Raw genomic sequence first — 26,982 nt, 5'->3', positions numbered from 1 at the left:
TTTTAATAGATGTAATATAATGATTGTTACAATACAACTCTGAATAATATCATGTTTTGTTTGAAATAATTTCATTTTTGAGCAGTCGCATGTTGTGACGTGTGTGTGTGTGTGTGATGTGTGTGTTGTGATGTATGAGTTTAAGGACACAAGTTCCCTCGCTTTTTTTTACATACAAGTGATTCAGCTATTGTATTACAATAAGATATGCGGCGATTTTTAAAACGTCCAATTTCTGGGACGTTTAAGGCGTCTACTTCTGCACTAAGTAGGACACTGGTTAATAATATTGTAGCGTGTTCAAGTAACCAAGGGATATAGTAGTTATCAAATAAGTATAAGATCTGCACAGTTATGATAAGTTTTACAGTTATGTAATGCACTGTTGTTGGGTGGAGAGACCGCCCCTTCCATATGAGTGTGTGTGTACGGCGGGCATGAGGCGGGCATGACGGGACGAGTTGTGTTCCTATGTGGAAAAGACATACTCAGTGCGGTGAACGTTGGTTTTATTGCTTCTGTATCCGTAGCACCACACGCAATAGTTGGGACTGTGTACTGACGTCAGTAAAAAAGGTTTGCCCCCCCAAGCGCAAATGTCAAACTCTGCCTATGAGCCCAGCCCAGTGGTTAAAGGGGAAACTAAAAGAAAAATGTGATCGCCAATGCTTGTCGGCCAACAGGCTCTAACAAGGCCACCTACAATGTATGATACTGTATATTTTCGGACCCCCCACCCCTTAAGCGTTCCTCATTATATTTTCATTTTTACAATGTCAGTTTTATTTTTGTCATGGCTAACTTACCTTCTTTTTATTGTTTCCTGGCACAAATGGGCTTCCATACGGAGGTGATTTCATGTCAGGTTTGTTGATCTAAGGCAGTTGTTACAGTTTTAAGACTTTGAGATAACCAGAAGTAGAACAAACAAATTTTCCTGATAGATATGTGACAGTATAACAAAGACGGAGAGTCCAAAAGATGAATATAAACCTGCTTTTATTAAGGAAATGTAATAAAATCCTTTGTACATGTCCTCCCCACCGAGGTTCATTGTGTCCATACATGCAACTCTCATGGTTGAGGTACTGTTACAAATGAATTGGAAAAAAATTCAAACCAAACTGAATCAAGTGTCGTTATGGGACCAGAAACTAAAGGTCCATCTCCAGTTGCAGTATGTTAAAACTACCATCAAATTCACATGCACTTTATCTGGGGAGAAAAGGATGAGAACGTCTGATTTACTAAACAAATGTAGGCGTACATGGTGTGTAGCATTTTTAGGATTTTTTCCTTCAGTTTATAAAAAGTTCACTTATACAAACAGACAACGTTTCATGTGTAGCTCTTTCCTCAATGTACAGTCACCTTCTGCGTAATGCATAGACACAGAAAGCGTATCACAACCAAAGAAGCTATGGTGTGTTGTCTTTTACCAAAAATTGTAGAGATTCACAGCTGCAGATACTGCATTTACATGAAAACGGCCTCTAAGAGTGTACAAAGTGTAAACCATAAGCTCAGTTAAACCATTTTAATATGCTGTCACATAAAAGGGGTCTCTCTTATCGTCTCTACAGGATCATAATAGTTTTGATTTCAACAATATGGCACTAAGTGATTAAAGCGGACCTCTTTTTATAAAAAACAAAAACGGTCTTGTTTCCAAATAGTGGCAGTTGAAACAAATGCAGTCCTGGTTGATTCAAACAAGCATCTAAGTGAATACAGTCATTTGTATGTGATGTCCAACAGGCTTTAAAATAACTCCACCTATAAGCAGTTTGATCAGCACCTCTAGTTTCATTATTATTGATATTTTCTGAGTCAAAACTGGGGTACAATGTAGTCACTTTAACTAATGCTTAAACCTATTGATTGATGCTTGTCCTAAGTATTATGAAACTAAAAATAAGCCTTATAGTAAAACAAGAAAATGACTTTACTTCACTAAATATAACATTTATCCAACATAAGATTGCACCACAAAAATAAGTCTGTAAAGGATTCAAATGACTTAATAAGTACTCCAAGATTTTATGATTGCAAATCATGGCTTTCTTTTTCTTATTAAAAATAGAAAAAAATGAAATTACAACAGTTCATCTAATTGTCATTTGAAGCTCCGCAGATTTCTTTTAAAATGAATTACATTTGAGTTGCATTGCCATGACGCCAAAATGCTCCATAAGGCACTACAAGAGGCAAATCTCCTGTTTCCAGAAGCAGAAAAGTCCTGTTGCGTCATTGCCCTCTGTTAGTGTGACGGGGCTCACGAGCCACAATGAGCACTTTAGTCCAAGCTGATGACAGAGAAGGCCTCGCCTCCAGGAGGCCAGCCTTGGGGTGTCGGGGTCACACAGATCGGCTGGCTCCATTCAGACGCACCAGTGGGAGACGACACGTTCCCCTGCAGGAGAGAGGCAAAGGATCAGGAACAGATGAGAAAGCCTTTGCCTCTACACTGTAGATCAGGGGGGTCAGGCATGTTTCACTGAGGGCCACATACAGAAAAACAGGTGGAGGTCAGGTATATTGCCTCATACGTTAAGTTGAAAGTTAGCTAAGTCAAGTGTTGGTAAATTATGCTTGATACTTGAATATGCTTTAAGAAACAAACATCCTACATCAAAGCTCTCTATAGGGTTTCATTCATTTTGTTACAAAATGTGTCAGCAGTTAATTGTCAGATTTGACTAATACCTAAGATTTATTTAAAAATATTTTCAACTTGATACCTGAATTTATTTGAAAATTGACACATGAATTCTACTGTGTAATATATTTGAACATATACAGTATATTTAAGAAGTACAATATACTGTAAGACAAGCATGAGTTTCAGGCGTGGGCCATTTTCCATTATACTGTTAGAATTTGCTGAGGGGAAATACAAAATGGACGACAGGCCACAGTTTGGACACCCCTGCTGTAGATCATCTATGTACGGAAGTCCTGAGGAGCCAGTGAGAAAACAATACATTCTGGTGATCCATTTTAAGTCTGATCTAAAAATGATCCTCTCTTTATAAATTCAAAGAGAGGATAATTGTGTTGCCATTTGATAAAACAATTTAGACCAGACTTAGAACATATTTTCCTTTAATTTGCCTCTCAGGGCTTCCGTATGTTTAGTTCAACTCAAAAACATAAATTCCCCCGCCGCCTTAAAAGGACGAGTTGGGTGAACCTCTGAGTTGTGAACATTTAAAAAATATCCAAGTTAAACATGAGAAAAAAAACTCATTAGACAATGTTCAAGCTATGCTGGGAAGTACGGTAATGTGCTGATGATAAATTACCTTTTGGTAGTATGCTCATTGTTCTCTATCGTGATGTATTCCACTGTTTTCTCTTCATATTTAACAGACAGGGAAGCAACAGTAGAAGACTTACCCTCTAGATCTTTACACTCTCTGTCCCGTACACGTTGTAGCCTTCACGGTATGTGGCGAAATTCTGGGTGTTTGCTGGAGGGGCTGGCTTAAAGTTTTGGGCATTCTTTTCCAGCTTCAGTCTTTTGGTTTCTTGCCGTGACTTATAGCAGAACTCTATCAAAGCCACGGTCATAGCCAGGCCGAGCCCTCCCACCAGAATATAGAAGACTCCTGCCACGTTGCTCAGGCTTAGAGCACTTGTCTTGTCCTGGGGGGGGTAAAGACCACCGTTAAGAATCTTTGAACTGGCACCGTGAGACTGACCTCAAACATTTACACAAACACAATGTACTTCCTGCTGCACTAGGACTAAACACATGAGTCTACAAAACCCTCTAAATTACAGATGGCTACTTTGGCCTATAAGTGAGATGACTAGGAACTTTTAGTTAGTCTAATTCCTCCTCTCGAGGTATATCTAAGTGCTGTGAAGGTGAATGTAGTTTCTATCTCTGATGCTCTATGGTCTCTTTAAGAGAGCACGTCTACAGGAAGGCGGTCGTGGTCGTACAGGTCTACAAATTAAACCCTGGATTCACTATCATACTGTAGCTGCTCAACTTCAACACACTGCATTTGTACAATAAAAGTGGCAAGCTGTGGAGGGCGAATTGAACCATTTCATTGCTATTAAAAGCCAAACTGTGATATTGAAATTAATTTATGTGAGTTTTACTATTTGCATTCCCATCCTCTGGGACATCTTGTAGCCGTAAGGGCAGTAATTTCAACTTTGTATCTCTTAAAAAGTCAGACATAAAACCGTTTTTGCTTTAATTAAAGATGTACAAATAAATGTTCCTTACTCTGACACTCCATATGAGACATGACTGTTAAATACTATTGGACTACCTTGTGCTCGGATGGTATTTAAAGGTCAGTTTGGACTTAGTCAGAATATGGATTGTTTTGGGCCAAGTAGTCTGTCATATTGGAGTAAAAATACGCAGCAAGCATACAAAAGAAAAACATCAATGATAAACTAACTTTCAATAAAGGTTTGGATGACGAAATAACAGTATAATGGTTTCAATTCTATGATTTCAAAATCTTATGGCATGAATAGTGTAGTGTAATCATGCTGAAATTCTACTAATCTGGAGTTGTCCATACAGTAATGATGTCATGTTAATGTCATGAGACTATGTGTGAAGTTAATCTCTGTTTTTAGTCATGCTTTTCCTCGAACATTCAGATATAAGTGTTAATATCATGTCCTGATCAACATGTAAGGGAGAATGTATGCTTTGGATGTTTGCATATGAACAATTAGGTCAAAATGCATTTCTCAGTATCAGTATAAAAAGACCTGCAGCGACTGACCTTACTTCCAGAGTCCTTGGTTCCACATTCACCCTTATCGTACCACCATTTGTTTTTCAGCTTGTCTAAGATGCCTTGTTCACTGAGTTTCAATACTGCAAGGTTTACAGGAGTTCTTCACGTGGGAAATAACATAAATAACATTTTATTATGTTATTTTATGTTATTCAACTTTTTTAACTACTTAATACTGTGCAAAGCGATAGAGTAGGGTCTTGGCCAATACATCACAGATAGCAAGCAACACTACAATATATATATATATAAATATGTAAATGTATAAATATGACCTTTCATAATCCATGACTACCCTAGCATGCCAGACCCCACCTTTATCGCTTTGAGTAATCGGCACACACTGATCACAAGAGAAAAGATTTAACGTTGCAAATAAAGCAGCTGCTGCATAGCTGTCAGAATGAAAGAAAACAGAGGCAGTCATTACGGAGGGAACCTCTCGTGCTATGGGCAGCCTTTTGGATGTTTAGCAAGGTGGATCTAACAGGAACCCTTTCTTGAGTAACAGACAAAACACAGCAGTCCATTTTCATTTACAGCTATAAGAGGCTAATGCCCCACAAAATCACCCAAACAGATAATAACTACCAGCCAGATTAGATCAGGACATTTTGGATTTTAGAGTCTCTAAAAACACTTAGTCTGAGCCAGATCTATGATGGCGGGGTCACATTTGTGGGTTTTTGGTTTGGACATTATTTTCAATTTCCTTGACTGATAGATTCCTGGGCTTATTTCCTTTCAGAAAGAGGATCATTGTTTGTAATTCAACATCATTAAATATATTGTATTCCCCACTGTGTTCATTGTTTGTTAAAATAAAAATGTTGAGTACAAACAAATGTCATACAGAAACAACAACAAGAAGTCAAGCATGATGTTAGTTGATGATCTGCAGTCCTGTTCTCCGGTCAGAGCTCTCTGAAAGTCATGATGATTTTATTTCATTGAGTGTTGGAAACTAGTAACTTTGATGCATGGATTCAAATACAACAAAATAAAACGCATTCCGACACAACCTCTTGAGTTTACTAAACATTGTCTTGACAGAGGAGCGTACAAATCAAGCCAGTTGCAGCGAGATCGTACACACAGTGATCTATGAGACTAGAACTCGGACAATGATGCATTGTAATTGTAGCCTCTGACTTTATGGGATGCATTTTGAGGATGAATTGCAAAAAAATAAAGCTTTTAAACGAGGTGTTTTCTTCCTTCTGGGAGCTTCAGATCAACAATTTACAAATAAATGATTAGGTTACCTCATTATTATTTTTTCCAAAGACCAGTTTTTAAATGACAATTAAAGATCAGCATCTGATGATGTTTCTGTTGTTTTTGACTTGATGACACACTCAGCAACTGCTGCTCTGACCTCTCTGAACAGAAATATGACTACAATAATTTAGTCTGTTTAATTTTAATTAACAATCTTTGTTTTATATCTTTGTGAGAATTGTGGGTAGGATGATCCATTGATTGCATTTTCTCTCGTACAATTTTCACTTACATTTCACATTCAGCTCTAAGAGCAAAAGGGAGCATTAGTCGGCTGTCATCAGAAAAGACTTCAGACCCGCCACAAGGTGGTGGCCATGGACTAAGTCAAAAACTGATTAGCACAGTTACACTCAAATACTCCCCTATGTTTTCTAATCTGCAAAACCTAAAAACAATCAAAACGTCCTTTATCTTTACCATAACTAATACTTGTAAACATACTGTATGAGTAGCTGGAAAGACACCTTAGCTGTTTGGTTGAAACTGCAAATTGGATCATTGTGTGTGGAGGAAAAAACCCTAAATCACATGACGTAATAAAAGATTGAACATCAAATTCAAAGAGTACAGCACCAAACAAATGTCATCATCCCTGCTGGAAACTTAAAGCATAAAAGGAACTTAAGAGCTGAAAAAGGAACATCTGTTGAAAATATTCAGTTGTAGTAACAGAGAAATATAAAACTGTACATCCATTCCCCTTTCAAGTGGCTCCACAGCCTGCATCTATTATTATTTTGTCCATTGCAGGTCATTTTCTGTCAAGAGAAAAACTCTGAGCTGTCCCAAACCTCTGATGTACGAGACAGCTTACAGCTGCACGGAGAGGAAACTCTAACAGATCAAAGATTTATCACACCTGGCTTCACTCGCATTTACAATAAACGGACTGGGAGCATTTACACAAAAACAGCTCAAATTTTAAGCAAAAATAAATAAATAATAATACTAGTCATAATAATAATATAAGATACAATATGTAACAAAAAAACCAAGTTCATTTTAAGTTGTAGTAACACTGAAACTGTCTGAAACTATTTAGTCTTTATTTATATTTATTTCTTCTCTATTTTTTGTGTCTCATAATTACTCCTATTGCACACAGGGCTTTAGCCTTCACTGCAATTATATGAGCAGTGAACAAAACAAAAACACTTTTGAATCTTGAAATTGTGAAATCTAAAGTCAATAGGGAGCTCATCTTCAAATGTAAAAAGAACTCTCCTCTCTGAATTATCTCTGGTGACTATAGTTATGCATGGGATTGTTATTTACACATGCAGTCGACCAATCAGATTCATTCCAATCTGGATCTGCAGTATTTGGCAGCATTTCTCCAGGAAGCGTTTAAGTGTAACTAATCTGAAGTGTCTTTAAGCTCGAGTCAAATGTTTTATCACTACTGATTCATTTTGAAACTATAGCTAACTTGCCACTTCCATGACTATTAAATATGTTTTTTGTATTTGCATTGGACCTTTAACCTTATATAGAAATGTCTGCTAATCATTTTTTTCTCAGGCTGGTTGTTGTAAGTTTCTTAATCACAATTCATGACTGCATACTTCTGATTTAGTGCAGGAGGTGGACAGAATAAGGACACCTGCACAATGTATTGCAGTGCAATGTAACAGCAGGTGTGATAAATCTTACATTTGTGAAGGTATTTGTCGCGGCCCTGTCAGAGCGTTTTTTATTCACCTCTAAAGTAATCTTTGAGGGTCATAGTTTGGCTTCACATCTTATGAGACATATACGCTTCACAAAGATAGTATTTATTGTTGGATTTGATACATTGCACAGGTGTTTATTTTATTGTGTCCACCCCCTGTCCACTTAACCTCGTCTCCATTAGATTTAAGTCACAATAGAACTTCAGACTAGTCTGTCTGCAAAACAAGAAAACAGCATCTCAAAACACTCACAAGCACACAACATCATTCAAATGAAAACAACTCATGCACAATACCGACTCATGGCCAGATTAGGATATCAATTACATACTGAGTGATGTCAAATACCAATCACACAGGATGTGAGTTATTAAAAATATCACTATTGATTTCTAGTATAGATTCAAATAAGTGCTGAAATAGATTTCAGCTCCCTAATGATAACGATGTAATTGATTGTTCTGCTGTGAATGTTCTCAGTGGTCGTTACATACAATATATTTCCATCTCTTGTTGAATTACCCACACGTGCCTTTCTGAAAGTGAAATAAGGAAACAGAAATGTGTCAGTCAGACGGTGATCGCTCTCTCTAACCAGGGGATCGGAGCACTTGGCCAGCGAGAGGAGGCAGCTACTTTGTGTTATCCAACCAGGAAGTATCCATGTCCTGCTCACTCAGGAATGCATGACTGGGGTCGGTAACATCAAAGTTTGCCTCGTCTCATCTCTCGCAAGGTGCCACTGTGGTCATGATGCAAGCTGAAGAGCAGAGGCAGAGATGGATTCACAGTTCAGGAAAACAAAACGATCAGGAGCCTCATTTATGGAAAGGACGTACAACAGATTTGATTGAAGAAAATCCTGATAAATGTCGGAGCCTTTGTGCACACAGTATGAACAGGCCAGAAGCTTTCTGCCAATCCGTTTTTGTTATAATTTTACTCTGCTTCTTGATCTACATTTAAAGTGAGACTATGACTTTTAAGATAGGAAAAAAACACTATTCTCTTGCAAAGGAAATGTTATATTCATAAACAATACATCTCAAAGAAGCTAACGACGGCTCATTTTGAATTATAGGTATTCTAACTGAAATTCATCAGGCGGTTCATGGATTTTATGACTCTTGACTGTTACGCCATGTTACACTTTCCCAGTGATAGCCACTTTGGCAAAAGCTGCATAGTCTCACTTCAACGTCTGAATGCATCTTGGCTTATTAATTTGCACATTTGCTTTAAGCTCACCATGAAAATGATCAAATACAAATATTTCCAATCAAATCCTCGCGTACAAATGAGGCCCCTGGTCACATCTTACACTCTACTTCTGCAGGGTTGCCATGGATAAACTTTGACTGGCCTTGAGGTCAAGACCAACCAAAGGTTTCTGTCAATCTTACGTTGGATTTCGATGAGAGGATGTTGGACAAAAAAGTTTGGACTGTTAGTCGTCACTCTGTCATTAGAATTCTCACGTTTGCCTGCGATGCTTAGTCCCCTCAAGACAACGCTGCCCCCCGTGCCTGCCCTAACCCAGGCGGTACATTGGAGAGTGGGAATAAAATAATAGATATACAATAAATCCTAGCTTTATTCCTGTAGTTGTGAAGCTACAAATCTCTTGGCTTGTAGATATAAAAAACAGACGGTATGATGGTAGTATTTCATAACTACAGGCCAAAAATATCAAACTATTTTCTGAAGCATAATGTTAAGCACTTCATAATCTGATTTTCCTCTGTCCTACTTTGCTTTATCTTACACTATCAAACTTTGTTTCCTCTATTAGCCAAGTAAAGGGTTCCCAGTTGATCACAGTTGCAAGATAAAAATAGAAAAAATTATTTATCTGTTACTTATTAACAGATAATTGGGTCTAAGACTATAGTCAGTGACAGCCTTGCCGATTACTCGGTTCTAGTATACCCGACTTTGGTGACATTGAGGCTGACCTTAGAGTCACCTCCCCCGCTGCCGCACTCTCCCTTGTCGTACCACCATTTGTTTTTCAATTTGTCCAAGAGGCCTTGCTCATTCAGTTTTAAAACTGCCAGGTTAACAGCATTTCTTGAAACGATAAAACATAGCTTGTAAGAAAATGAACAGGTCCGTGAGAAATCTAATATAGAATATTAGTAAAAAAATAGGGATAAATATCAATGGTTCATAAAGGGGAGCACGGAAGGGACAAATTGGTAAAGAATTTAACTGGTGGGAAGGGTAAGAAGCATTTTTACAGCAAAGAAAATGTTAAATATTAGAGAGGTGGCATGGAGGGTTACATTGCTTGTAACTGAAGTGTGCGGGATGGGGACATTCTGTCATTGTTGAATTAGAAATAAGAACATCCAGCATGCAACTTAACATTCATCACAACCAACAGACCAGCATTGTAACTAGCAAAGAACAAAAATATCCCAGAGGTGAATTAGATGCAATGCAAAAGGGCACCACAGAAACCAGGGGGGGGAGAGGTTGAGGAGCAAAACAAACCGGGATGGGGAGAGTGACACATCGACATTCAAATGGATGACAGAGTGACTTATATACCAATAACCTTAAGAGGAAGAAAAAACAGAGACACAAAACAGATACATCGGACACAACAGAATGGTGTTGAACAAACTCAAAATACTGTTCACTCAGTGATGTAATTGGAGTCAAATAATAAGAATGAAGGAGTGAGGAAGAAGAAAATGGCAAAAGAAAACATCAGGGTAGGTGGAATACTATAACAACATGGAGGATATTGTTATATTATCCCACCCACCCTAATGCAGAGCCTTTAGGTGTTGCCACACCATAGCCCTTAGAGTCGAGGTTGCCGCCCACTTTCATGGTGTCGCACGGTTTCCGCTGCTCTATGTACTCGTTCATTGTGGACTCGAGTAGAAAGGCGAACTTGCCCTTCGACTTTCGTACTCTGGCAACCCCGTCTGGTGTTGTCTTGGCAAACACTGAGGGTTCAGCGGATTTCATGTATGACCACATTTTCTCATAAACTCCTATTTTGGAGCGCTGCATTATAGGAAACAGAGAGAAGACAGAACAGTTTAGTTATGCACTAAAAGAAACAAACACAGTCATGAAATATAATTATACCAGGCTGCTATGGGTGGGAATGTTCATTTTGGGAAATACTAACATAAGGAGATGGATGCCACACTCATTGGAGAGTGGTATCTATCTTCTTCGAACTCACAGCAAGAAAGAGAATAATCGTATTTTCCAAAAGGAAAAACTGATCCTTTAAAGCAACACTGAATCACTTGGAAAATGACTGCTGCCTGCTGCACTTCCTGGACACCTGTTATAGTCCTGCAACGAGCCACGTACACATTTAAATGTACAGGTACGAGCATGGGTACAAATTAACTAAATGCAGTCCAGCAGCAGATGAGAAGACTTTTTTGAGAAATGAAATATGAAACTGATTGTTTTTACCATCTGATAATCTGATCAGCTGATATCATCAAGAATAATCAACGGCAAGGTTTTCATTATTAATTATTCATTATTTTCATTGTTTAATTATTTCATTATTAAACCCTGAGTGTTCTCGCCCTGCTGGTATCATGATTCAAGAGTGGATAAACCATCTTAACCCAAAGTAAAAAAGTACTTCAGTGTGTGTTTAATCACAGGTCAGATCTGGATTTGACTTGGAGAGCAGGATGCCTGAAGCGCCTGCTGTGACATCACAGTTTGGAACATGTCCAGAAACGCAATATGCTTCAAGAATTCAACACATAGTGGACAGTCTCTTTCTGCCTCGTGTAATTCAGAGTGGATTCAACCATTCAAAAAGAGAAGTGCAGCAGAGGTAGTGGGCAGTATGCCAGCAGCCTGAAGACTGACAATCTGGCAGCCCAGCAGAAGCAAAATGTCGGCCATGTTTGGAATCAATAATAACAGAGAAGTGACCTCCTGCTCCTCGTCAGAGTGTGTCCCGACCAGCAGGTCACAGCTGGAGTCACAGTCATCACGGTTTCATTTATATTTAAATATAGAAACTTCATTTCATTTGACTTTAGTGGTTGTGCAACATTTACATATTTTCAATTCAGCTTGATGATAATAAATGTGCCTTGATTCAATAATGCAGGAATATGTGGGACAATGCGTATATGGTATATTTAATCAAATTATTTAGGGCTAAATTCAAGTAATTTGTGTTTAAATATTACTATTAATATGTTACATATAGCATATAACATTGTGTGTATGTTGTGTTATCTCCTTTTATCTCTTTTGTGTACACCTTTTTATAAAAGCAGTTGACAGATTGTCTTCATCATTAGACTCACACATTTTCAATGTCAATTTTAACATAATAAATCTTGTTTTTCATTGTCACCTTTACTCTAACATGATATCCATGAATCAACATGATGTTAAGCCAAACACCAGTTTAAATAATTGTTAATTCTCCTCTGTTTGCTCGGCTCTATGTTGAACACATGTGACCTGCATGCTCGGACTGACAGCTCCACCTCTGCGGCCCAGCTGCCAGCTGAGCGGCTGCAGTCAGGCAGCTCCGCCTGCTCTGACACTCAGGACGCTGCTAAAAATGGCCAGCGAGAGGTTTATGGCCGGCCACTGGGGAGCTGGAGTACAGCTGTCTACAATAGAGGGGAGGATAGAGACGCTGCAGTAAACCGGGCTAACGTGACCTTCTGCTGAGCTGGGAGAGGCGTCTCAGAGGAAACTTTAGGTCGAAACTCATCACATTTCTACACGTTTTAGAAGGGCTTCTCGTCAGGATTGAGATTAGGGCATGACAGGCAGGTTTGATAATCACTAGGTCAAACAGGAAGTAGAACTGTGGACGAGCATCTGACGTCAGAACTCTGAAACTCTGGAGCAAGTTCCAGTTTCCAGTTTCAAACAACAACTGAAAACCATTAATATTACTATTATTATTAACATAATTATTACTATTAATTTCATTATTTGCACTATTATTATTATTATTATTTTAATATTTAATTATCTACAGTTTTCCTTTTTTAAATGTTTTTTAATAAGTTATAGCTCTTGTATAGAAAGTGTTTATTAAATAAAATGTATTATTATGTGTTCATAGTCCTACATATTTGTCATTAACACCCCACATTGTACTCCACATAGAATTGTTTTTTTATTGCACGTTTCCTATTTGAGTTGTCCTTTTTATCAGGGCACTGTATTCACTTGGTTATTTATAGAATACTAAAATGCACAAATCAAGTGTGTGCGTCTGGTTTGCTCCAGATTGTACGTTCAGTAGTGCTGTGAGTCAGACCCACGTCACATCTGTTAGGAAAAAGTAGAGCAAAACATTCGAGTGGATATACAAACTGTGTCAGCTGGACGGTGTGTGCGGCCGCAGTGTGTAAATTATTCACCGAAGATGTAATGGATTGTGGGCTCAGGCTAGTAAGTGAATCATTCTTGACATATGCAGGATTTCAGTTCAGTCAAGTGTTCATGTAAACACTCTTTACATGACAGTAATGGCAGATGACAGGCCGGACCATAGTGTGAAAGCAGCCATTCTTTTCTGGGTAACATCGAGACGCATGCTTGTCAGGAGTAGGTTGGCCGTCTGGGTTTAAATCTGTGCTACACCTCGTGCTGTCAGAGTCAAAACTGTCACCACAGCTTTACAAAGAGAAATTATTTAATACATACATTTAAATAAATGGGTTGTGTAGCCTCAATAATCTTTTAACTGACTACCGGGGCAAGTGAAGAATTTGGGTTTGCTGCCCCTCATCCATTCTGGAAATAAAGTAAACTTCCAGCAACCAGTTCATCTTTCAGCAGCTGCCTGAAGGCTGAGATTGATTCACGGCCCTCTGTCTACATCTACAAATTGAGACGACAGGCCAAACAAAGCATCAGCAATCTTTCTGGGGATTTGTTGTTATTAGTTTTTGGGAATGATAAGGTATGTAATTAAAGTCTTCAAATACTATATTTTCATAATCAGTGGAAACAAATTGATAATGTTACTAGTTCATATCTTGGCTCGTTCAGAACATAGACTGTATACGTATATACTGTAAAGGTTCAGAAGCACCACTGTAATTAAAGTAGAATTTATAACTAACACATTTTGGTTTCTCTAACTTGTGTTCTCTTTTACATCCCCTTTACCCTCTTCAGAGTTCATGAACAAAATGATCCAAACAAGAACTTGGCGACTTGTTGAAATTATTTGAGTACAGTGCGAATCAAAATCTAAATGTGACAAATGATATCTAAATGAAAGTACTTTGGAGATGTTGGTACGCTAATTTTGGCCAAATGCTGGCTGTTCCCACCCACTTATTTTCGTTATGCTAAACTAAGCTAATAATCTAGTAGCTCCAGCTTAATTGTTAGTGTACAGACGGCACAGTGGTATTGATCTTTTTAATCTTACATTAAATCAAATAAGTATATCTCCTAAAATGTAGAGTTTAAAAAAAGAGCATACAGATATATTGAACCAGATATTATAGTCCAAATGTTGTATCAGCAGACAGCTAGTTGAAGAAGAGTGTTGAACAGAACTATAATAATTTACAAACCCAGTGGTTTTAAATCATTTCTGAAAAGAATATTGAAAGAAACGTCACATTCTGTATCATCATATATGTCATGTCATAAGCTGTATGATGCTTTAAAGTTCGATGTTAAAATTATTTTTACAGCTCTCATTTATCATTGGCTTTGATTCACCAGATTTCATTAAGCGTTCCTCAGAGCGACTCCTCTGCAATGACATTTCCAGTTTGGAGGAAGAAAGGCAGATATTTGTCACTCAGGATGAAGTCACTACACGCCTGTCAATTATCTCCTTAGGAACACCTTTGACAAATCACAGCCAGCCAAATACCTCGTGGATTAGCATATCCGCCGCTGCCTATGGAGGTGCGTTTAATGTGATGAGTCACCAGGAAGCCTCAACAATAATTAATTTAATGAATTCAAATGTTTAAGGTGTTTTTTAACCAACAAGTAAAAGGGGGTATTTTTAGGGCTGATGCATGTGTCACGTAAAACGTTTCTTTCTTTACTTTAAGCCTATGTTATAACATCAATGAAAAAATGTAGAGGTCTGTTGAAAAGTTGAGTTTTTGGCAGTAGAATTATTGCTCACATTGTCACATAAGGAATTTTTACTTGAACATAAACAGGGGTAATTAAACAAACGTAGTATCATGTTTAAAGGGCATCTGCTCCTGCAGTCTTAATAAAAGCAGTCTGAATAACTACACAATAGAAGAGGAGAGAATCAGCACAGCTCTGATAATCAACATAGAGTGTAATAAATACAGATAAAACTATTGTTAGAAATTAAAATCAATGTTTTGATGGCATAATGTAGCTTAAACATACCGTGAGTTTAAATGCTGTCTTATACTGAAAAACCAGAAGTTCTCGCGCACAATGTCTGATGTAAAGCTTTTATTCTGAAAAACCTTCATCTCCTGTTAGCATTTAGCATGTAGCTAATATTCCTTTCCCAATAGGTGAATTTCGAAGTGAAATGACATGGAGTGATGCACACCGAAACCTACTGATTTTAACACTACAACTATAGACGTCGAGATATTATTATTGCTGAATATTAAATGAAGGTAGGCTACAGTTTATTTTAATACGTTTTTGTTTACAGACGTGGGTAGCATTTGACAACATCTGGAACTACCGGGAACCAAACTGCCGTGAAGTATTTCCTGTATTTTTTAAAGTATTGATTTCAGCGTTTAAAATGTGTTCAATGAAAAGTCATGAAAGAGATAAGAAGGAGAAAAGGCGTGTTTATATATATATATATATATATATATATATATATATATATATATATATATATATATATATTGAATGTACAATGTCTGAATCCTCTGTTATACGCAACAACGGACATCAAATACGTGGAGGGCCGGCCCCCAGCAGCGCCAACCGGCCCACAGGGAGGAGCCAGCAGAAGATGAACAGCTGGAAATGTGGTTCTCGCCCTATTTTCTGCCCTCTCGAGAGCCCAAGAACACAGCTGTTGCTCTGACTGAACAATATTCTGCTTGTAACATTACGCGCCTTCTATTAATTAAAGTACTCATTTGAACCTTCTCAGAGCCCCCATTGGTCTCGTTATTTTTAAAGCTTCTCTCCTGGACGCGAGAATAACGAACAAAGATAACAATATACAACCCAGTCTCACGGCATTTCATGTAATAGTCACAAAATGAATTTAATCTATTGATTCGTGTTCACCAACACGATTTTCGCATTTTTTTCGTGTCACACAGAACGATTTTAAAAGCAATGCATTTCTATTGGTACTAGGCTTGTTTGAGACAAGCGAGACCTGCGCAGTTGCGATCAACGTCTTGCTAGTGCGTTGCATGATGGTTAGTCATTTTGTCCGACTTGCTCTGGAGGCTCGCCTACATGAGACGTTGAAATCTCGCGGGACAAAGACGCCCGCAGCCTTGAGAGCGAGGCGCGGCGAGGCGGTGCAGTTCCTCTCCACGGGCTGCGGAAGCGAAATGCTTGATGGGAAAAGACTCGCTGGTATCTCGAGCTGAGCGCTCATTGGTGGTTTTTACCACGTGCTGCTGATGCAACTCTCCAATTGGCTCGGCAAAAGTTTGTTGTTGTTTTGTGTCCGTTTTACGTCGCCACATCCATTCCCATTTGTCATCATTGTTCCACATTGTTCCAATGTTTATCATCATGAAATTAATATCTATATATTTTATACTATACTTGCACTCAGTGGCGGCGCCAGAGATTTTCTCTAGGGGGTGCTGTGGGGTAGCTTGACGTTTCATAGAGGGTGCTCAAACATTTAGGGTTTCCCATTAATGCACCAGCGCTACAGTTGAATTTTCTACTGCAACACTCCCCACGCACACACACACAGTGCACCCGCGACTGTTACAATGAAGGCTCGATAATCAGCTCACGGCATATAGGCAGGGGTAAAGTGCTATTTTTACAAGTGGGGAGCGGACCTCACCTCCTCTAGGAGGGTCCTCACCTCCTCTAGGGGGGTCCGGGGGCTAGCTCCCCCGGGAAGATTTGTTGTTACATATTTAAGTTAAAAGCATCAATCTGGTGCACTTTGAGAGCAACATTAAGAGATCTATGGATACATCTCAACACCCATACGAAACAGAACTGTCAACAGATTTTCTATTTCTTTATAGATATTTTACAAATCACTCTCCTTTTAAAACAAACCTTTTGAGACCCACTGAGATAACTAGACTAAAGTTAACTATCTAAACACTGAGAGAGTCCTTTACTTCACCTGAGTTGAGGTTACCTGAGACTCTCCGTCTGACAGGAGAGAGTTCTCCCTCCACCTTGTTGTTGAAAAAGCTCCTTATATCCATTAGCTTGGCTAGCTAGCACCAGATGCTAACCACAACGATCTCCGGTAGATGGTGCGCGAGGCGAGCTCTCTCGCTCGCTCGCGCACGCACGCACACAAAATGGCTCGTGCCACACACACACACACACACACACACACACACACACACACACACACACACACACACACACACACACACACAGAGCAGGGCTTGAATGAAACACAGAGACCCAGAAGTAAGCTACTTGTACTCACGAGGCCTATTATGTGCAGAATCCCTCTCGCTTTCAGTTGGTTTTGATTGAGTGTCCACACGTGGTCGTTTAAGGACTAAAAAACGATCAATTTTTCACTTTGCTGTTAGCAAATCATTTGGCGCTCTAGCTAACAGGAAGTCAATCAAGTGTCACAAAGTAATTTAGCCTATGGGTAGGTCAAAAATCGAATGGGTGCTGACCATTGGCCTAATCATATCACCTGTGTTGGCTTTATGTTTTTGGTCAAAAATGTGTTTGTTTCACATATGCATTGATGTAATCAATAATATTTCTAATTTAATTTAATAAAAATAATAATAATAATTTTCGAAAAACAAAACAAAACACATATTTCTTGGGGGTGCTTAGGGGGTGCTTTGGCAATCCTGGGGGGTGCTTCAGCACCCCCTAGCTCCCCCCTGGCGCCGCCCCTGCTTGCACTGCTTACCGTTTTCATACTTTATACTTCTTAGCATATTCATACACACTGTTCATACTGCTCACAGGCTGATATCTAGTGTATTCATACCCCTCACTGTTTATTCATCATTCAATTCATTCTATATTTTATTCTGTCTATTGTGCACATTACTTTTCACTTTACTGCTTGTTGCACCTGGTTAGAAGCTAAACTGTATTTCGTTGTCTCAGTACCTGTAATATGTGCAATAACAATAAAGTTGAATCTAATCTTGAGCAGGAACAAATGTATTTACTTAGTACATATCTGACATTAACGATTAAACACATGTGTGCATTCTTTATAAATGCAAACCGAGTCAAGCCGACACCGGAGGTGGCGGTATGCACCTTCAAGTTGTTTGCAATCCGCCAAAAAACGGAGAGAAGAAGAAGAAGAAGACGAAGCCGACTCCGAGCTGTCCGACTTCAGGCGAGCTTTTTGAGACCTCCCCGGCTGCGATCGGCTATTCTCGTCTACTTTCGAGGCGAGCCGCAACGCGTCTCAAACAAGCCTAGTATGTTTCGTGCCTGCAGCACGTCTTTTTGTCCGGTCGGGTCTTGGAAGACCGGAAGCTGTGTGGTTCATAAAAACATTTCTTACTTAATATCAAGCCACGATTATTGATTTTATTTTAAATGTTATAATGTCGGACTTTTTTTGCCTTCCTCGAGGAAAAGAAATGGGGCTCAGAGCCTCAGAATACTGAAATCTGTATTCTTTTAATCTTTTTTTCCTTCTAATTTGTTATTATTTACATTGCTTTTAAAATCGTTCTGTGTGACACGAAAATAATTGGGAAATCGTGTTGGTGAACACGAATCAATAGATTAATTTCGTAACTAAATGCCGTGAGACTGGGTTGAACTATATCTTATATTAAATAATTAGGGTTAGGATATTAGTTATATCTCTTAAACAGATATTTGACACAGTGAGTTTCCTAATAAAATCATCTCTGAACAGCCAGGTATTTCAACAGTAATGTTTTTAAAGCAGTGCAGTGCAGGAGGCGGCGAGTTACAGAACACCTACTCCAAACTGATAATGCTGATTGCTCCAATTCAATGTTTTTAGACCCGAGTTCGGAGCGCCACAGCGGACCATGCCACTCTTTTTTTAACAACTTCATAAATTGAGAGGGTCACAGAACCTACTCATGCCTCCCCTCGATCGCATCCCTGCAAAATCCCTCCTCTCTCCACTATTAAACACACTTCTCTTGAGAGCTTTTATTTGATGTTTGGACTGATTCTGGAAGCCAGATGTGAGTGTTAAAATGGAGCAGAAAGCCAAACCTCTCAGACAAAAACAAGTTGTTCTACCCTCACTCTATTCAAGCATATTTATACAAGCTGTCTGTATATATCAGAGGAGATCGGAAGATGTGATTTTACAACTCTCTGTCTGATCCAACCAACTGGCCTGATCACTCCAGAGTGAAACACAGTCCACAAGGTTTGTCTCTATGAAACGTCTCAGACATACGTACTTAAACCCAGAGACTGACTGGGTCTTAAAAAAGACACGACATAGAGCCGGACACAGGATGTGAATGACATTTCCATTTCTGAGGAAAAGGAGGACGTCTTCTTTGAGATTGCGGTTTAGTGACAGAAGCCCACAAATTGGAATTTTAATGATTCTTCTAGTCTTGAACTATTTATTTTCCAAAAGTTTTGAACACACAACAGAGCTTTAGTTCAGTCGTTATGATCGAAATGAGTAATGCTTGCAGCGATTCAGAAGCCCAGACAGAAGTCAATCTTCACAATTTGATGCAGCATTTAAAAAATTGAAAATTACTTTCAAATGATTCACAAAAGACCCCCAGATTACACAATCTGTCAACTGCTTTTCTGAACGGCTAACATTAATCAGAGTTTAATAGTGTTTTCTTTTTATAATACGATGTTTGTCCACTGTGTGACCTTGATGAGAATATTTGCGCAGTTGCTTTTCCTGCACTTTTTCGTAGTGGATATAAGAATTAATCTGCACATAAGTGGAGGCAAATGAAACTTTGGTTTAATGACTCTACTAATGGTCGGTTGAGGGAGCGTAATTGTTGCACAACTGAATTATTCCTCTGGTGTAAAGCTTGCAAAGAGCTTATGATTTTGTTTGCGAGAACCAAAATTCATTTTGTAGGGATTCATTTAGTTTTGTGGTACTGATATCCTGCTCTAACGATGGCAATCCATCTCTAAGTTACTTCTTTTAAGCCACTTAACAAAACAAATGCATGCAATTTTCTTGTCACTGTTTAGTTAAGTATGACTTAAATCATATAAATAAAACACTGTGTACCACTGTTTTCTAATGTACTGAATTAATCAAGTGTGGTAGTAGTATTAGTACTTTGGAAGTGCTGTTACAGGAGAAAAATAAAATTCTAGACATTGTATTATTGATTATTCATTCAGTGTATGACCTGGCAGGTCATAAATCACAACCCACTGGAGAGCTCCAGGGACTTTTCCCGCTCTTTGGCCAACATTAACTACAGTTTCAGTGCAGCGACAGCATGGATGACAAACAGTGGAGACACTCACCCTAAAGAACTCCTTAGTGGAGCCTGAGTCTAACGTCCCATAGGCAATCTCTGTCTGCTTGGCCAGGTCCTCTGCACCCTCGATGGGAGAGACCATCCTCTCCACAGTGAGGAAGGCAGCCAGGTTAGCCGTGTAGGAGGAGATAATGATGAGGGTGAAGAACCACCACACTCCTCCCACGATACGACCGGACAATGATCTGAGAGGAGGAAACAGAGCAGACACACAGAACATGATAGCAGTATTCTCTAGCTATCCCCAAGTAGCGGAACAACCAGAGTAATGTCAAAACTACCCGGCAACAGAGTCCCGATGATGGAGGAGGCAAAGAAAGAAAGAAACAAAACCTGCCTACTAATTCATACTACAAGATGCTTGACTTTGCCATTATAAAAGCACTGGGATCAGGGTTTCTAGTTCTAGAGAGTCTTTAGGTTGTTTCTTGCTTTGAAAAATTAGCCACGCTGCTAGCGGTAGCCATGTTGCTAACGATTTACTGCATGAACTATTAGGTCGATCGTCTTGTTCAGATGTAAATCAACGGAAAGCGAATATAGGGAGGAAAAGTTGAATAGGTTAAAAAATGTTTTGTGTTTCTGCCGTAAGTGAAGTATCATCACCTATGGCTGCTTACATTTTATCCGTTCTTTGAAAGTAATAATAGGCTAAGCCTCATTAACTCAGTGTAATTGTGTTCATATATGGTTTTGGAGCTAAAGCAGGTGAGCAACCATGCAGATATTTGATTGGAATTGTCCATCTGTTATCAAGAAACTCTTTCCACAAATCAATTCCACAGAGGACAAAATAAGTCTGAAGTAAAAGCACCGTGAGACTGTCTGCAATTGAATTCAGGATGTAATGAGCTACGCCACACAGACAGTCCCATCCTGCTCACTGGTCCTTAACCAATTCTTCACAGTTTCCACATCAGCGTTAAGGCTCCTACTTTACATTTGTGCCTTGCAGAGGAACCTGGGGTTCATATTTTCTAAATGTGACTGTCCTCTCTGGTGCAATCCCCAACTTCTACGATTGCACACAAATCCTACTAAATGGGCTCCGCTCAGATGAACTCACATTTCTCACTTCAAACGAGGTCCATTTGCATCACATCACTGCATCGCAGATGTACTGCCCTGGATTTCTCCTAATTTATTGTTTTTAAAGCTTATTTATGGGTTTATGGTGGTGCTTTCAAGTTGTAAATATTGCCAGCAGTCGAAATCTACAGTATGTCTTATCTCCATCATCAAGGTTTCCGCTGGGTGCTATTCTAGGCCAAAGTCTTATCAGTAAATGGCTTATAATTGAGATAATTATCCAGAATGGAATCATATTAAGGTCAATGACCATACTTTAGATACGTTGGGTTTAAAAATGTTTGAGCCAGAGGCAAAGTTGAATCCACAAAAAAACAATAGAGATCAGTAGAGAAGAGATTAAGGTGCAGAAACACTTCCCTTTCGGGGGACTATATGGTGACACAGAAAATGCTGCACCATAGAGTTATGAAGTACAACAATTACTCAGCAATATCAATAAAAAAAACATTTGTACTTTGGAGCCACAATAACATCCCCAATTTGCTGCTTAATTGATTATTCTCCTTGAATTATTCAACAGACCCACAACTCTTCCTCTATGCTTCTACATGGCATTAACTAGAGTCATGCGCATATAAACTTAAACAGTCATATGAAAAAATCATCCATTTCAATTGAGTAATGTGACAAGTGAACAGGCTGACATTCCATTGAAAAGGGTTGCCCCTAATGTGTCTCCCTAATAAAGTATACAACCTGAAAGAATGCTTTATGTCCCACCATTAAAACCCCATATTTGTCCAGTGGCACACCATCAATCAATCCTTTCAAGACTAATTAGAATCTGTGAAAACCTTCCTCCTTTCTATCCCGCTTCATAATAACCTTCCAAAGTCCCGGATGAAAGGATGACGAAAGCAAGAATCCTTGAAGAAGAGGTCAGGGACACCACAACAGCGATGAGTCAAGAGATGGATGGATGCACAAATAGATGGGATGACCATTGAAGGAGGGAAATGCATAATGTAGGTACAGTATGGCGCTGATGATGTTGTTTTCCCCCCACAAAATGCGTTATATGCACCAATGAGATGACCGTAAAATGGGACATGCAGCAAAAACACGGTAGCCCTCCAAGAGTCATGAGGAATTTCGAGCAGCTACTCTGAATGAAATGTGATGACCCCTTTGCATTTTACAGCCCTCAGCATGGTGGATATAAGTTATTTTGTGGATGAAAAGCATAACTGCTAGCATGCCGTTTTAAAGCAAAGGTTTGAAACAAATAAAATGGGAAAGAGTGCAGTGAAGTGAAGCATGAGGAAAGATGGACAGCTCAAAATAACCTATATGCACCATGGCAGGGAGGAGATGTATGAACGGGACTATAAAATGCAGAGAGATGACGTGGACAACTGAAGGGTGGTGGAGAGTGAACAAAACAACCAACCTTGGTGAGATATCGCATCCTTGCTGCATGAAGGCACCCAGGGAGAACCACAGGCTATTAAAAATCCCAAAGTCGTTTGGAGGGTCTGGCGGGCTCTGAGGGTCTTTGGCCTCATCGTTTTCGTCCAGATGCCACTCGTAAGGGCTGAACCGGCTCACCAGGAAGAGCACCACACTCACGCCGATATAGGCAAAAACTATGCACATCCAAATCTCATAGGCCAGTGGGTCCAGGAAGGAGAACACCCCAGGCTTGGACTTTTGGGGCTTCTTAATCATAATGGAGATGCCCAAGCTCATAAAAGGCTTTGAGAAGTCTATCACTTCTTCCCGCACCAACGTAATAGTTAGAGGAGCCACAGCTATGTCAGCTCTCTGTGAAAATGGGAACAGGCACACTGGGAGTTAGTCATACAGAATAAATAACCAACAAAAGTGTTACATGGTTAATTAGTAAAGAAAACATTGATAAACTCAAAGTCAAACCAACAACCATGACTATTGACAAGTCACACTGCCTTATAAACACATATACATGCCCAGGCCGCAGCTTCAAAGTGCATTCATGGTGAAAAGAGATTGGATGCGGTGCGACAGCTGAGAAAATACTGAATAGCAGACCTGTGAAAATGCCAGTGAGAGGGATATCTGCCATTTGAATGTGAGTCACTCAGCATTTGTGTTGGCTAATGTCTTTGTCTCGATCCAGATCTCCTCCAAGCATCGAGCAGAGGGTTGGAAGACAGAGGTGGAGGAGCTTATGTAAGCTGTCCATCAAATGTGAATCTATTTAAATTACCTCCATCAGATCCTCTATGAATTGGTATCTCACTGCAGTGAAAAACAGTGACATGCTTGCTGGTATTGAGACTAAACTGAACACCAAAATATAAAAATATTTAACAGAGGATTCATATAAGGTCAGGAGGGGTCTCAGCCAAAAGTGTCCAGTATTTATTCTGGATTCAAAACACCATGGCTATTTTTCTTTTTACGATATGTCATTTATTTTTGTCTTTGTCAATACAGGGAGGTCTGCAGTAAAGCACAGCGGTCTGCGAATTAGCCGTAACAGCAGAAACTACAGGTGTTATAAATGACAAATAAATGTAATTTTTCACATTATTTATTCAGTAGCAGAGACTCTATAAAAGATGCAAATAGTCTTGTCCAATCTGGTTCAAGTGTGAGTGAGCCACGAGATGGATGATATAAAAAAGTTGAGCAATTTTACAGTTGAAGAAGGGCTTTCCAAAACTAACTCGGCCCGCTTTGAGTATCAGATGTAACATGGCTGTGAATGATGACAGGATTATTTTACAACTGCTGCTGCCATCTGCACTGCTTTAAGACAACATATTTAACCTTTCTTGATTGTGGCATGGAGTATTTTACTTGGCTTACGAGAAAGGACAGAGAATTATACTTGCACCATATTTTGACTAAAAATAGGCCTTGTGAGTAATATGAAAAGCCTTTCTTATGTTCAAATGTGATGAACACTTCAAGACATTTACAATGCTTCACAATAATCTGAACCAATCTCAGGTTTAAAGCAGGGGTAGGTTTTTTTCTCATCACTGGGCAAACATTACATACAAACCTTTCTTTGTGATTCTGAGAGAAAACTAGACTTCTGAACCTTGTTTTTATGCTTTAGAAATCAAAGTCGAGAGAATTTGTTCAACGACGGGTAATTTCAGACACAAAAACAGTTTTTACAAATCCAGACGCACGCACACATCCCTTCAAATAACAAAGGTCTTATATTATTCCTGCAGAAAAAGTTGCTATTCAAGCATTGGTAACAACGGCCTACTCTGCAAAGCAACCCACAAAAACAAAACAAGGAATAAGTCTGACAATGCACGCAATAAAACACATGTCAATATTGGTGAATGTGACGAAGGTAACCTTGTCACTGATGGCTTCGGGCCTTGCATATGTGCACATGTTTATACAGTTTCTATTATTGATGTACTGTAGTGTTTATTGTATTTTATTTTGAAATGTGTTCCCCTTTCTCCATGTCTGTTGTCATTGATTGTGTGCACCTGGTGCCCTGTGGTGTCTCCTCCCCCCTCACCTGTGTCCTGTTGGGTTGGGCATTTAGGCTCTGGGGTTTTGCTGTTTGGGAGAGAGTGTGTGTGAGATCCTTGTGGCTGCAGGCTGTGGTCAGGGAGAAACAGCAGGATTGAGGCTGTGTGTCATGTGTTCCTGACTTAATAAATGCCCACACCGGGTTGTATTTTGGACGTTCTGCCTCTGCCTCCTTGCTTGGTCGGGCCGCTCAATTGTCAGCTTCACAGTGAAGCTTTTCAGAGAGGGAAAACACCTTGTTACTAATACCTTAGCCTTCTGCTAACCCTAGCCAAATGCTCACGACTGCAGCAAATTCTAAATCATGTTTCGGTAAAGTCTCAAATCACAGGGCTGTGGACAGAGCTGCAGGAAGATGACTGTCATTTGAATTTTTTTTTGTTGCCTTTACCAGAAAACTGCCTACCCCGGCTTTAAGTAGAACAAAATGATAAAAGATGAACAGTTAAGCCCCTCCCCTTTAAAAGCTGCACAGGCGTTCTGATACTTACCCCATACACCAGTTCACCCACCATCCCGTTCCACGTCTTGGTCTCCGGGTCTCTGGCTCCGTACTTCCCATCCGGGACTACCGACAGCTTATATCTTATGCCCACATGTTTCGCAATTTCAGAAGCTAAATCGACACAGTAGCCTTCATATCTGTCATTCCCATCCATCAGCATATGGTTTTTCTTGTACATCACATACGGAGCTTCCTGTTAATTAGACATAATTATGAGTTCATTGAAAAAAAACACACACATCCACAGTGGCCACACCAAGGCCGTGATTGGCGCTGAAAGCATGCACACATGCTGGGGGAACAAACAGACAGATGTGGGGGACATAAAAAGACAAACAGAGCGGGGGTAAGAAGGATTTACGCAGCAGTCGAGTTATTGGGAGACAGGCTGAAAAAGCGGGTCGCTGCAGAGGAAAGAGGCCGACTGGGCCAGCAGGAAGAGCAAAGCATCTGAGAGATTCAAAGGAGGCAAAGCAGGTTTCCTCATGCTAACCTCATCCGCAACTTCAACCTGTGGATATGGGTAATAGGGTGATGAGGGGGAGGTGATGGGGGGGAAGGTGATGGGGGGGGGGGGTGCACATGGAGCAGGACAAGCAGAATGGAGCACTTTTCCAGTTCATAAAGTAAAAGTCAGTGATAGAAGAGGGACACATCAAAAACTAGGAGATGAATCGAGTCATCGAACAAATATCAAGCTGAAAACGTGCGAGCCACGTCAGAAGAGTAGTTGTATGACTAAAATAAAAAGGTCATACTGGTTCTTTTCATTCATTACTATCATGACAATAAAATAATCTGCTTGTTGTCTCGATTATGTCATTTGACTATTCCGCATCACCTCTGTGCCTTGGATTTCAATAAAATATGTTTTTTCCCCAAAAGGGAAACCATGTTTGCCATCAAACCTCTTTTCAATGTCACCTTGAGGATATTCAGCAATGGAGATTTATTTTGTCAAAGGCGTGAATATGTTTTTTCAGAGGTTTTTAGACTAAGTATTGGAGGAGACTGTTATGTGATGTTTTCACAGTTTCACTCCTTTGTTGTTGGAAGTACTTTCTTACCTTCTTTTCTCTATGCGGTCATGTACACTGTTACAAAAAAACTAATGAAAGAGTCGCACCCTATAATAATAGGAAGGCCTTTCATTGATTATGGCACTTTACTTTAAAGTTATGGAATGTAAGAAAATCAACATGAAGTTAATGACATGACTGTAATGTATCTCAAACGATTTATTCAAATCAAAGGCATGCCTGGCAGTGAGAAAATAATACGATGACTCTACTCTTCTGTTTTCCTTTCCTCAATATTCCTGCCTGCTCATGAGGACAATGAGTTACTACACATTGAAATGAGAACGTATGACTATTACATTCTGAATTTGTCTAACATGAAAACATAATAGGCAAAGTCAGAAGGAACAAGAGGCCATGGTTTTAAATGTAAGATAAGGAGCACCTTATCTTACATTTAAAAATGGCTGATGATTGACCTGTGATAACGTCTGTAGCTAG

The 26,982-nt window shown here is 39.4% G+C and overlaps 1 protein-coding gene across 2 annotated transcripts in view; it reads right to left on the bottom strand.

Moving 5' to 3' along the window:
• Nucleotides 1-981: 981 nt before the first annotated feature.
• gria3a (glutamate receptor, ionotropic, AMPA 3a) overlaps nt 982-26,982 on the bottom strand; it is a 90,402-nt gene continuing 64,401 nt past the window's right edge. Inside the window, exons 10-16 of one of the 2 annotated variants that reach the window (XM_034204237.1) lie at nt 25,449-25,655; nt 22,859-23,232; nt 20,363-20,561; nt 10,509-10,756; nt 9,691-9,805; nt 3,400-3,648; nt 982-2,413 (exon numbers count right to left, since the gene is read on the bottom strand). In XM_034204237.1, coding sequence (XP_034060128.1) covers nt 3,403-3,648; nt 9,691-9,805; nt 10,509-10,756; nt 20,363-20,561; nt 22,859-23,232; nt 25,449-25,655 — 1,389 coding nt within the window. In that variant the 3' untranslated portion in view covers nt 982-2,413; nt 3,400-3,402. Of the gene's footprint in view, nt 2,414-3,399; nt 3,649-4,763; nt 4,879-9,690; nt 9,806-10,508; nt 10,757-20,362; nt 20,562-22,858; nt 23,233-25,448; nt 25,656-26,982 lie in introns of both variants that reach the window. The other variant, XM_034204238.1, reaches the window with a different exon arrangement.

Source organism: Gymnodraco acuticeps, unplaced genomic scaffold (genome assembly GCF_902827175.1).
Source record: "Gymnodraco acuticeps unplaced genomic scaffold, fGymAcu1.1, whole genome shotgun sequence".
NCBI classification, from domain to species: domain Eukaryota; kingdom Metazoa; phylum Chordata; class Actinopteri; order Perciformes; family Bathydraconidae; genus Gymnodraco; species Gymnodraco acuticeps.
The sequence above is the reverse complement of the archived record's forward strand: the minus strand, read 5'-3'. Positions and strand labels throughout refer to the sequence as shown.